Source organism: Lampetra planeri, chromosome 39 (assembly GCF_965212315.1).
Source record: "Lampetra planeri chromosome 39, kcLamPlan1.2.h2, whole genome shotgun sequence".
NCBI classification, from domain to species: Eukaryota; Metazoa; Chordata; class Hyperoartia; order Petromyzontiformes; family Petromyzontidae; genus Lampetra; species Lampetra planeri.
Window position 1 is genome coordinate 5376544 of NC_136145.1, and position 14112 is coordinate 5390655.

A 14112-nucleotide genomic window follows, 5' to 3' on the forward strand; every position below is an offset into this window, starting at 1 on the left:
GTAAACGCATTATGTACAGAGGACCATGTAAACCTGGTTCAGTGCCCAACATTCAAATGCAGGACCCTCCTGAAAACGAGTCTGAGGACTTGGCGAGGCTTTTACGGATAACGGGAGATGTTTTACACTAATCATAAAACGGCATCTCTACGTTAGTCCAAGTTAAAGGATTACCTTGGTGGAGCCCAGTCGTGCTTTGTGCAGTCCAGCAGCGTCCCCACGTACGTTTTATTTCTCCACGCCACATTAACAACAAGCAAGCCTGCAAGAGAAAAAATGGCAGGGATTATTCACGGTCCTCTGGGTCGCAGGGTGCAATTTACAGGTTAAGAGTTGAGCCAAAGTGTTCTGCAGATCAAACCGATGTTGGCCGGCAACTCATCTCCGTCGATGGCCCCTTTTCCGGTAATGGAAATTCCACATTGCGGTGGCGAAGGCCAGGCTATCCGCAGGACTACCATTAGCTTCATGCGGAGAGCGGCGTTGCTCATTTGAGGACGATGGACCGATTTGCTCGCACCCCGACTGGGAATTGAACTCGCGACCTTCCGATTGTAAATTAAGCACTCTAACCACTGCGCCACACGGCCAGATGGTACGCAGCAGCAGCACAATTATCAACATGCCCTTTAACCAAGTGAGAGTCAATCGAGAATCATTAGACCTTTTTCAAAAACACACTCGGGTGAACACAGCAACTGCAATTAGTATTGCCTGCATGAATACCGACCTGTCAGCGATTGTGCTAATGGCCTTTGCTAGAATGTGTTTTATTTTATTTATGGTTTGGTTTTACATCCACCCCACCTTCCCACCACCCCCCATGTTATCGCCGCTGACACAATATTAACGGAGTGTCACGAGTGGAAGAATCCATTCGGAAATCTCGCAGAGCGGCAATCTGCAACCCCGCGCGCGCGCGCGCGCGCGCGCGCGCATCGTACAACGGCTGCGGGAGGCGATTTATTTTTCATCCCCACACGGCTTCCGAAAACCTAAAATTCCCTCAAGCGGCGCTTTTTTTCGTTCGCGCGGCAGTGGTCGCACTTCCCCACATCGCTCTGCTACGAGACAAATCGCCGCACGACAGCGGCCCGAACCTACTGGTTTTTAATTCCGAGCGCCAGACATTGCCTACACTGAGTGAAAAAATAAATGTGCATTCTATTGCGTCCGCAGTCGCCGGTTACCGGCTCCGAGACCATCATCAACTTGCTAAACTTCAGAACCCAGTTAAAACTATTAAACTACTAAAACCATTTTTTAAGTAAATATTTTTTTTCATTTAATTATACATGTTAATTTTCTTAATAATTTTTTATTGTTTTTGTTATTAAATTTGATGCAGAACCCAGTTAAAACTATTAAACTACTAAAACTTTTTTTATTTCACCAGGTAAGGCCCCCTGAGCTATACAGCTCTTTTTCAGAAGCAATTCTGGCCCCAAAATGATAGTGCAACGAAGTGGCTTACCGTGTGAATAATGTATAGCGGCCAAATTTCCAAATACATGTTTTTAAATGTGGAGGGAAAACCCGGAGGACCCAGAGAAAAATCCATGCAAACTCCGAATATGCAGCAGGCATCAGGGTGGGGATCAAATCCAGGACCTCCAGTATACCAGGCGAGGGAGCTAACATCTTACCACCATGGCGCAGGTGGCTGAAACCTGAATTCGAACCCAGCTATCCTCAGCATTGCCAGCTCAAAGAAAACTTACAATAACAGCGACTACACACGCACATCTGGGCAAGGGCCCCTTCCTTTCAATACGGCACATTTTCCCCCAACCCACGACCCCCCCCCCACACACATAATCTGTTTGCGGCTTTCAAACACGCGATCGAAAGAGGCATCAATTCTTGCCAAAATACTCTTTGTGATAAAAAAAACACCACTGGCAAGAAGCCAACAACAATATCATCACACACACAAACCAAAACACATAATCTGGCCAGGTGGCAATGTCGTTAGAGCGACCGATGCACGGTTGCAGTAGAGTTGAGAGTTCAAATCCGAGGTCGGGTGGGTTAATCAAATGCGTACCCCGCATGTGGGAAATTCAACACTGTGCCTTCATCAAACGGATAGACTCGCTCCTGCCATAGTAATGTGACATTTCCACAACCGGGTGATTAGAATGGAGATGTGAGCACTGTCACATTGTTCGTGTATGTTTGATTAATTTATATTCCCTTTAGATTTTAAATTGTGCCATCATGCCCACGCAGCTTGCAGCAGTGCATCACACCTCGTGTTAGCAAATGGGCCAGAAAATTAAGTCGGAGAACTATGAGAATAGGTTTCCCCCCCCCTTTTTTCTGGCAACAAAACAGTTGTGTTAGGATGTTTAAACGCCAAACTGAAACATTTTACAAGGAATCATGTCTGCATTAACCACAATACTTGTGGTCAGAATGCAAACAAAAAACGTACTCTGATAATATATGCATTGTCTTTGAAACTGCCAGAAAAAAAGTGGAAAACCTATCTCATATTTTGGTACTGGCAAAGGAGGTCCCATGATGTAGATTCTCTCCCAGAGCCCTCATTACTCTGATAGTTGGCATTGTCTTTGTGCTGTACGCTTTTTGGCGTCCTCTGGTCTAACACCGTTTTGAGACTAGGCTCAAAAGAAAACGGTCTCTGGTGTGGACCAATCTATTTCAAAGACAATGCATGTATTATCATAGTACGTTTTTTTTTCCCATTGTGACCACAAGTATTGTGGTTAATGCAGACATGATTCCTTGTAAAAGGTTTCAATTTGGTGTTTTAACATCTTAACATCTGTTTTGTTGCCAGATAAAAGGGGAAAACCTATTCTCATATTTTGGTACTGGCAAAGGAGGTCCCATGATGTCAGAGACCCACTTCTGAAGTCACTTTAATAGGTCTCGTTATCCACATTCGGGGGACACACATTGTGTTGTGTTTATTGCACGTCAATCAAACCAAATTGTTTAGGCTTGGAATAGGCCAAGTAAAAAAACAACCTTTTATTACATTTTGTACTGTGCAGTCATTGGTAACCGAACCGATAAACAGTGCCCCAATACAGATGAGAACACAGTTAAATTCACAGGCGGCTGAAACCCGGGATTGGAACTCGGCATCTAAGCGGTTGCCAGCTTCGGTGCCACCACGACTTCCGTGCCATCTGGCCATCTCGAAAAAAATATAAAAAACACTTTTGTCTGGTTAACTTTTCATATCCGGCTGGCACGCTATACTCTTCCAGCACTTCAAAAGGGGGATGGTGTTACAGACATTAAGGGCTCATCTCAACTTGTTTCGAGATTACAAAAACACTGAGCACAGCTCTGCATCAAAGGGGCCTTGTACAATCTTATCTTCTCTGGACATTTGTTATCTGTCAGTGTGTGGTCTCTCTCTTGTTTTTTTTATTTTATTTCATACACTCCTTGCCAGTTAAAAATAGAAGACACAACTGACGAAAACACACCCAGGATGTGCACATTTGGCCTGCGATCCGGCAGACGTGGCTAAAGCACTTTAATCAGTCAGAAAGATGCGTTGTATCCTAAAGTGAAGGTGATTGTATATCATAATAATGATTATTTTTGCACCATTTTATCCATCCCCCTCGCGGACAAAACCCTCTGCATGCCGTGTCGGTTGTGGAGGTTGTTTGACCATACTTCACCACGCTGGTCAGTATAATTTCGTAAAATAGGAAGACTGGGTTCAGATACCGCTCACCTCCACCGATATCCGCTGTGACAAGGAATGCAAAAGGAGGTCACACATCCTCCCTATCGTCCACTTACTCGATGTCTCGTGCCACACGATGCCTTCCAGGCACACGGTGGTGCCGGGATCGCAAGGGCCCAGGCACTCCGGCTCGGTCAGCGTGCTCGCATCACGAGCCGTCCCGGCCACGCAACGCTTCCGGCCGGGTCCCATCTCAGTCCCGGCCATTGCCGCCACCGCCGCTCCTCCCGAGGATCTTCTCCGCCGCTGCTGCTGCTGCGGCTGCGGCGACTGCTGCGGCTGCTGCTGCTGCGGTTCCGACGAAGTTCCCGTCGTCGCTGTCGTCGCTGGGCTTGGAGAAGAGCGCAGTGAAGCGGCGGCGAGGCTGCCGCCCTCCCCGTCGGACGTCGTACAGCCCGGGGAGGTGGAGGACGGAGGCACGGCCGGTATCAGGAACGCTGGGTCCGCCTGCGGGAAAAGATGCATAGCAAAATGACCAGAATATAGATATTTTAAATGGGACCACGTTGACCAGCATGGGAAAAGTATGGTCAAATAACTGCGAAAACTCGCGGTGGTGTGGGGAGGCCTTCACCCCACCACCAGTGGACTGATGAAACAGCTGTGCACAGACACAGAATGCCAATACACAAATCTGCTTCGGCATTGCACATAGTTTTTCACGGTCAATACTATTCTCATTTGAATCGGATTGTTTCTCAGGTGAATTCTGCGAAACACCCATTTAAGAATCTGGGTCAGGGGATATTGATGTTCTGACTTCCCAGATTCTGACTTAAAGCTGCTCGGCCAAAACTAGTTGCCGAGCGGAAGCCGAAAGCCGGTATTGTGTTTTTTACTCGTTCAGGAGCCTTAATTCTCACGATATATGGTGCAAATAAATAAACGAATCAAGGTTTGTGCCTCTACGGACATTGTTTTAATGATTCAGAATATTTTTTTATTTAGACTAAGCTATGAAGCTCTTTTTAACAGATGTCTAGGAGGGGCAGGTCAGCAAAATCAAGGCCACCAGCAAAGGGCCTTACAGACCAATGTTTCACTGCAGCGTTTATTTAAGCTGCCAAACTCTGGCCCCACTTCAATCTTCAGAGTCTCATGAGCAGCCAGGCTGATTAAAACAAATGCCGCCGCCTCGCCAGATGTTATCGACAAAAGCCATCTGATAGCGCGTTTGACACGATAATAAGAAGTCCGATGGTAATGTTTGTTGTGTTCGTTGGGCGTTAGCGATTACGCACAGGCTGTAACCATGTGCAGTATCAGACCGCAATCATTGCCAAATGGGAGCGTGGAAACAATGTGCGATGGAGAACAGAGAAGCACCGATATGCTTGACTAATCATGGGATGTGACTGGTGTGCATAGTTGTGCGAGTGACATAGTAATGCGTGCTTGTATACTCATGTGCCCACAGGCTACGCAAATTTTGACTGGCCACATGACCCATTCATAATAAACATTTTGTTGGGTTATGTCGGGTAAATATAAATGCGTCGTTAAAACCGCCACCACCCGGCCACAGCCGATGAGTAAGGTTTGTCACGGAAACCAAACGTGCCAATTGGTCAGCACACCGGGGTGTTGGAGAGTAAACTCACAGCATTTACCATTTGAGTACTCAATTGTGAATCGCTCTCAGGTTCGTACATCGAGTATCCGACGCAGAAACATTCGTGATAATTTACTGCGCGCCAAAGTGTGGGAACATTACCCCGGCAGTTCAGCGCGATCACCGAAAACACGTTAGTTCAAAGTGTCGGTGGAGTGATGCATCGATTTGTTTCCATTACAGTGGCAGTCGATTTTTCTCAGGCTCACGGTGGTGGCCAGGTCATAGGACACACGTGAACAGCATCGCACGCGTGAGGATCTACGTTTTCTTTTGTTCGTTTTGTACACTGTGCGCAGGTCACACTGCAAGCGGCCCTCCACTTATTCCCCTCCACATTTAGAAACATGCTTGTAGATTATTTAGATAATTATGCTGCCATAGATCTCCACGCGGATAAGCCACTTCTCATTGAGCTATCATTTTGTGATGGCCAGGTCACTTCTGAAAAATAAGCTAAGAGCCCTGTGGGCATCACCTGGAAAGATTAAAAATATATATATGGTTTTATTTGTACTTATTCGAAGTGATTTGTTTACATTCCCTATACTTTACACTCCTATCGTGTTTTTGTATTGTTTGTTGCTGTAATGTTCTGATCTGCCCTGACTGGACATCTGTGGAAAAAAAGCTTTGTAGCTCATCGGATTCCTCCTCCGGTATAAATAAAGATGCTAATTCTGGAATATCACCTGCGTCCACAAGAAGCTGCTACAATTACAGAAATGTTGTTAAACATAATGGAGTAAATCCTGGAACGAACTTGTGGTCATAAATCGAGACGGTCCGTTGCATCTTGAAGGTGGCGAATCGTTACACCGATTTTAAGAAGAAGCAGCCCCATTAAACACTCTAGTTTAAAGTGGACCTGGGAAAAAAGGATTAAAACTTGGAACGTCAATAGTAGGAGTCACGGGTAACAGGGCCACCGATAAGAGGAGTTTCACTGCGACAAAAAACTGACCGTACCACCTCCCCCAAAAAACAACTGGCTCTTTGCACGGAAACAAACACAGTCCCAGCCCAGCAACACGACTCGAACTCGGGTCTCAGAAACGTGCTCCGCTGGACCAGTTGGTGACACGGGGAAGGCATCGCAGCTCCGACCGACCCAACGTCCGCTCGAGTCAACGGGAACTTTGCCAACAGCGGCGACTGGCGTTGCTCGTGTCAACAGTTCCGAGTTCACGGGAAATCAAACCCAACGGGGGCAACTCCATTGCTCACGCCAACGGCTCCCGAATGCGGCGCGTCAGCCTTTTCAGCCAAGCGGCATGAATGGGGGGGTCAATATGACTCAAGCCTTGTTTACAGCCAGCGCTTTCTCTTTAAGTCAACACGGCGAACACACAAGCTTGTCACCCTTATTGAGTCAGTGCTCGGGTGAACGTGCCTGTCAAAGGGAGTGGGGGGCTGGCGAGGCTGGCGGGGCTGGCGGGGGGGGGGCTCTTTGTTTGGAAGTGAGTGGTGGTGGTGGTGGGGAGGGTGGGAGATGCAACGGCAAGGCACTCCGCAGGACTGTTGGTTTGACCATGACACCCGGCGCATAATGGCTCAATTCGGGGCGGGGCGGTTTCTAGGCGGATTACCGCCACACGTAATTGGTGGGGCCCCGCGAACAACATGAGGGCCCGAGCGAATCGCGCGGGTGAATTTCTCTCCACGGTGCTGCTCTCCAAGCATTGTTCGCCGGGCACCCAAGACTCAGCCACCACGCGCTGTGTCGCAAGGCTGGAGTGGGAGTGATGCAATGACAGTGTGCTTGTGTGTGTGCGCGCCCGCCAGCTGCGTCCTAACTAACCAAAAGGCAAGCTCTGCCTTTAGCCACTACTAACGATTGCCGAGCCATTCCGTCCAAGTGTCTCAAGTGTAAGGCCATCGTCGATTTAAAGCTTTCGTGACTGCAGGAATTCATCTTCCTGGTTCTTTCGGTAAAGTCACGTAGAAGGGAAATAATAAAATAATAAAAATAAAACATTATAAAATACAATTCTCACGACGTTTCGGCCACAAACGCAAGCAGCCGTCTTCAGGTGAAGAACAGGCCTGTCGGAAAGACAGCTTGGTGGTGTTCATTCAGACGCTGTCTTTCCGACAGACTTGTTCTTCACCTGAGGACGGCTGCTTGCGTTGTGGCCAAAACGTCGTGAGAATTGTATTTTATTATGTTTTATTTGTATTATTTTATTATTTCCCTTCTCCGTGACTTTACCGAAAGAACCAAGAAGATGTAAGGCCATCGTCGCTCGTCTCGACTGGCAGCCGGCAAGAAAGTGATGGAAATTACACGTTCCCCTGGCGGAGGTCAGTCTATCCATGGGAACGGCCACGGTTAACTACCCACAAGGTTTAAAAGTTAGACCGTCTCCGCACACGTGTGCTCATTGCCCCAGCGGGTTGGTACACACTCGTTTGAGCTACGCACTCGGGATGAAAACTGCACGGAATTAAAACCGCATTATCTTAACAGTGCCGGCTCAGTGGATCAGACACAGCCGCTGTGACTCCCCCCCTGGGACACGGGACCCATTTTCGTCCGCTAACCAGACAGGACTCGACAAGACAAAGTCAAAAGCGTCTCTCGCTGCTGCACAAACGAGCAATGATTCAGCGCCCATCTACGCGGTGGGAGGGCGAGAGGGGAAAAAAGACACAGGCCGGCAAACTTCCCACGAAGTGGCACGAAATAATTATAATCTTTAGTTATACTGGAGGAGGAATCCGATGAGCTATTAAGCTTTTTTTCAAGAGACGTCCAGAAGGGGCGGGTCAGAAAGTTGCAACAAACGATACAAAAACACGATAGGAGCACAAAGTAAACAAATATATTAAAAAAATAGGAAAACTGAACTTTTGAATTTGACAGGTAAAGCCCACTGAGCTATTAGCTTCTTTTTCAGAAGCGACCTGGCCACAAATGATATTTAAACGAAGTGGCTTACACAACGTGGAAATTTATGGCAGCCATTTAATCCAAATAATAAAAAAATAAAGACAGAGCAGCAGCCCTGCAATTGCCTGCTCACACCACTGCCGGCAGAAGGGCCTCCACTAGAGGGAGCTGTAAGAAAGCCCTTCAATGTTGCTATTGGCCTTCTCTTCCATTCCGGCCAGACACCTTGGAAGGGGTGTCAGTAAAAGTACTTTTTTTTTCCTCAATCCACACGCGACCCCACCAATTGGATCGACTCACCGTAGCGCGTTACCCAACTTGTACTGCCATCCTCCCACTTGCCGCGCCGCCGGGGAGATCGATTTAAAAAAAAAACTCCAATTAAAAAGCCCGATGTGCAGACCCCATCACATCACCATCGCCCCGCCATCGTGGCACAGTGCCACCGATATACACATCCCTGGGACACCCATCGGGCTGAGTCACGGCAAGTCTCACGCTACCACCCATTGTTCACAATCAACCTCATTTTAAGCCACCGAGGATGACGATTAGGACGACGATTAGGACGACTTGGAAACCCGATCGGCTGGAACTAACTTTCATGCCACCGCCGCTCCCACATACAACCCCCCCCCCCCCCATCAACACAAAGCGGTGGTGGGCCTGGTGTTTTTTTGTATCCGAGTAGGAGTTAAGGCAAGTGCAGCCGAAGCTGCGATCCATTTGATGTGCTCATGCGGCCGACTCATTATAAGCGCCGTGAAGCCCCCCCCCCCTGCCCAGGATGGCACGCAACTTTGTGTTTGTTCCATAGGTCAAGGACAGGCATTTTTGTTAAAAAAAAGGGCTCCGTTTGTCGTGGCCGTTTAAAAAGGTCTCTGTTTGCCGTGGCTGTTTAATGTTCTACCGTTCACCTTTTGACATGCGGGGGGGGGGGGGTTAACGCTTTTGCGTGTCTCTCTCTCGTAGAAAAATAAAAAAAGTTTATTGCTAAGTGCCGCTCACGTGCTCGATTTACATTCAGGCGTCGTCGTTGCTGCACCACGTGCTTGTCCGGAAGGCCGCTTGTCAATTTGTGCTCCGATGCATTGTCCGGGTAATTGCTTTTGTTCTATGGTCTTGCCCCCCCCCGCCCGCCCCCACCACTCCAGATCTCCCTCGTGTCTGGCACATGTTTGTCGGTGGGATCTCACGTGCTTTACATGAAGTATTTTTTTTTTACAAATTTAAACTAACGTCTTTGATCCGAGCTGTGCCATTTTTTTTGTTGTTGCCCAGAACAGACGTTGGGCAAACACATCACAGTTCAGAAGTTGACAAGCAGCGACTTAAAACTCTGCAACGTGATAATCACCTCTGAACGAGTTCTTAATTGTTTACAATTATTCACTTCCGTCACGACTCTATGAATTGTCACAATTTAAAGATGACCATGGATGTACTTTCCCTTGTATGTAGTGCATGAAGACTTGGATAGGGCTAGTAATCTATAGAATCTATCGAAATCAATAGCTATAAAGGCAATGTATAGGAATCATCAACAATACAGGATTCGTACACGCAGGGACAGATTTTAAATGGAAATGGCCAAATAACTGCAGTCCTGAGCAGGCACTGCAGACATCCTGGGTTCGAATACAGGTTTTAGCCACTAGTGCTTAAACGTAGATCTCATATGTGGGCGAGTTTATGGTCTCTGCTCAATCAATAATGATTTTAAAAAACATCACGTGAAATGTAGTTCTTTACTTGATTTGGCTGAATTGCAGCTCTGAAAATCGAAACGTTTTGTTTGATTGACATGCGGTGAATACACTTTGCAGATCACACGAACGCAGCCCTCCTCGGTTTGGGTTCAATAGGAGACTTAATTATAAAAATAAATAGGTACAAAAAAATGCACACGGTCATCTCTCGCAGCCATGGGTGATACACCGCTAGCTGCGAAAGTTCGCAAAAGAACGACGTTTTCATCGCGACAGTGTGTTGATAGAAACAAGAGTAATAACATTGTGGAAGATTAATTTTTATTTTTCAACTATAATTTTTTGTAATCATTAATTTCCGAAATTTACTTGCAGGAACATCAAACGCTGACAAATACAAGTGACTTCTAGTGCGGGTCAACATTTGGAACTAACCATGCATTCAATTCAAAGACGGATATTTTTTTTTTAAGTACGTCGTACAATGAGCAGAGGAGTGGATGTCAAGGATGAGGGGTTCAAAGTTTAGTTTTTCTAGTTTTGCTCTCGACGCTGACGACTCTGTGTTGCATTATGGTGGTCGTGTTTCACATTAAGCACCCCCCTGCCCCCCCACCCCCCCTTGTTGTGTAAATCACAGTGGCGCTTCTTCCCGAGCCAGTTATTATTACATTAGTCTCAGGCTATTAATACATGTCTTGGAAAATTAATCACATTTTCATAAAGCATTAGCGCAGTACCAAACCTTTAATCAATGGATAATTTGAACAGACAGCCTCTCACGCCGAGAATTGACCATTACTAAATTGGGTCCCAGGGCTATGTAGGACCATCACGTATACGCTATACTTGCCCGAACAACAGTAAAGGAGCAGCCCTGAAACTGCTTGCTCACGCCACTGCTGCCGGAAGACGCCCCCCCCCCGCCCGCTCAAGGAAGCTCAAGGGACCCTTCTAGAGGCTATTTTGGGCCTTCTCGTCCACTCCTGGGTAGGCGTCTCTTAAGTGGTGGGAGCAGTCCCACTTTACCTCTCAATTGTGGCGTACTACACATTCAGATTTTTGGATGGAAAGATAGGTGGGTGGGGGGTTGCGAGGGATTAAAAAAAAAAACTTGCACCGTTATTTCAACGGCTAAACCGGAATATGTTTGCATGTTGAATTTATTTTGAACCATACGCAGCCAACCACACTAAAATCGGAGGTGCGGTTTGAATAATGGACCAGTGACATCTGGATTGCAACTGCAGCGTGCTAACCATTACACGATGGCAGCATACCATGTTAAACTGCTGTACACATATCATAATCAGCCGTTCACTTCCCGAGTTATGCATTATAGATCACATCATACATTTATTTTAAAAATTCAAGTCAGCATCTGCTTCACCTCGAGCAGTGAGGAGGTGCCGCTAACATGCAACAGCAACCCAGTCGGTGGTGGCAATTCCACATTAGTATGGCACGGGGCCAGTCTATCCACGACCACATCAAAGTGGTACTATTTATTTTATTGATAGTCGATGACGTGACGAGTCAACCCCAAACGGAATTTGAACCCGCGACACTCTGATGACAATTAAGAGGCACCCACATTTGCCTGACAGCAAGTTGTTTCCCTTAATAATAGGGCAGGACAGCAAATAGGTTTCTCACGGACTCACTGCATAATGTTTAATAGGTCGCTGGTGCACGTCGATCGTCTCTGGATACTCCACTTCCTTTACATACTTAACATAAATAGTGGATTCAAATACGGGGGCCTACCTGGAAATGTGGAATTTCCAAAAAACTGCTTCAGGCTTGGCCAACCAGAGGCACATCACCACATGCACATGTTTCACAACGAGCCACATTTTTATTTGTGGCATCACCATTATCTTTTTTTTATTCCCCACTCCATGCCTCTGTCCAGATCAGCCTCCCCAGAGGCAAAATACCCACGATAGGGCCTCTCTCGAGCTCCCGCTTGTGAAGGCCCTTCCCCGCCAGCAGCGATGTGAACAAGCAATTATCATTATTATTGCTAATTAGCTGCTCCAAACAGGAAAAAAAAGTGTAAATATTCAAGTGAGACGAAATATTGTATTCAAAGTAATAAACAAGAACAATGAAACGATGAAATTAAAGAGATAGCAGCATAAATCTACATTCACATTAAACACATAGCTAACAGCTAAATCCACGTTTTATAACCCTAACAGTTAAAATAATGGTTCAATCGACTACAAATACACCCCTGAATATATATCATAACGTTTCCCGACTGCACTTAATTTAATATTAATGCAAAACTTTGCAGCTTTCCCGGGAAAGGCAAGGAGTTAAATATCGGATGAAATTACTCCAGTTAATCATTCCTTCGCGTGATCAAATGAAAGGGAGACGATCGAGCAAGCTCACTGAGGCATGGAGAGAGAGAGAGAAAGTGGGGAGAGGGGGAAGAGAGAGAGAGAGGGAGAGAGCGAGAGCGCACGGAGGAGAAGGCATTCCACCCCTGACAGATTGCCACGGCCGCATTTTTTTTTGAAAAAGGAAACTTACCCACACCAGACCAGTCGGAGCTGGCAGAGGCAGCGGCGGCCAATGTGCATTTGCGCAAATTGTATTTGAATGTATTAAACTTCGGGAGGGAGCAGAGCGATGCCCTTTGCATAACGAAGCCAGCACGCCGGCACGCAGAGAATAACACAAAGACGCATAAAGGGCCGATGCCGCCACCTCATTATCAACGGGGGGCGGCGGGCGGACGAGGGGGGTGTGAAGAACAAAAAAAATACAAGTTGAGGTTCATATTTCTATGGTTCTTTCGGGAAAGTAACGTAAATCAGAATAAAATATTAAAATAACAAAACATTATTAATAAAATATGTTTTTGTTATTATGTTATTGTTATTTTTTTCTATCTACATGACTTTACCGAAATAACCACAGAATATGAATTCCTGCAGTCACGAAAGTGTTAAGTCAAAACTGAAGGAGGTTCGTCAGACATCTCATGTTGGAACCCGGCGACGCGAGCGTTCCGCGACTACAACGGTGCAAGTTTCGGAGGCCCAAGTCCCCCCGACCGCATCTTTAAAAAAATGTTTACGGTTGTTTGTTCAGTCCCCATGCAATGTCTTACGATGGTTACAGAAGGTATCGTCATGTTTGTTATTTGCATTTGGGCTCTTTCCTGAGCAACCGTGATAATAAAAAAACGGGCAAAGTCTGGACCAGTTTCAACTTTGAGTCATCAGCAGAGCATAGCCTATTAAACGTATACAACTACCGGGATATAAGGCTTTACAAACGTTATTCAAACCAACACTAGATCATCGAGGTTGTTTGACCATACTTCACCACGCAGGTCATTGCGGGTTGCTAAAGGCGGTCGCGGGGTGGTCAGAACCAGGGACAGATGCCACTCGCACCGATGAACCCAGGTCGCAGGGATCGCGATAGTGAGCCAACCACTGCACCACTGCTCCACTCTACCGATTCGGTAAAGTCACGTAGTTTAACACGTAGGCTTTCGCGACCAATATTATTATTATAAATGTTGTGGTTTCACGTTTCAACACACCGGTGGGCTAAAGCAGTAATCTATTTGTCTTTTGTCAACGTGACACTTTTTTACTGATTGGCTGTGTCGGGTGGTGGAGGGTTACGACACATTTATAAATAACGCGATCTAAACGCAAAAACGTTGATTATGAAAGTCACGTAGATAGGCTACCCTGTTGTTCCACTAGTACACAAATAAAACAGCCATAGCTACACTCATACTCTTTGGTTCTTTCGGTAAAGTCACGTAGGTAGAAATAAAACCAAACAAATCACGACGTTTCCATCGCAACACAAGCAAATCTTCATCAGGTGAGGCAACCACAGCAAGTTTTCTTTCTCGAAACGTCGTGATTTGTTTCATTTTATTTCTACCTACGTGACTTTACCGAAATAACTAAAGAGTATGGATTCCTGCAGTCACGAAAGCTTCAAATCAAGCCATAGCTAACAACAATGCAATCTGCACGACCAGATTTAGATTTAATTCATTTCGGCAGAAAGAGCCCAGTGAGCTTTTAGGCCCCATTGTAAGACAACGAATAGTGGATTGTGTACAACTTTGCCGTACCGCACTCAAGGGGGTCCCCCTCCCCCCCCTGCGGTATTCATG

The 14112-nt window shown here is 46.4% G+C and overlaps 1 protein-coding gene across 1 annotated transcript in view; it reads right to left on the minus strand.

The window, feature by feature from the left end:
* The window catches only part of LOC144731526 (zinc finger protein 608-like), a 95154-nt gene that overhangs the window by 23998 nt on the left and 57044 nt on the right, over nt 1-14112 (minus strand). The window contains exons 3-4 of the mRNA XM_078612646.1: nt 3793-4183; nt 175-262 (exon numbers count right to left, since the gene is read on the minus strand). Of these exons, the coding sequence (XP_078468772.1) occupies nt 175-262; nt 3793-4183 (479 nt within the window). The remainder of the gene's footprint in view (nt 1-174; nt 263-3792; nt 4184-14112) is intronic.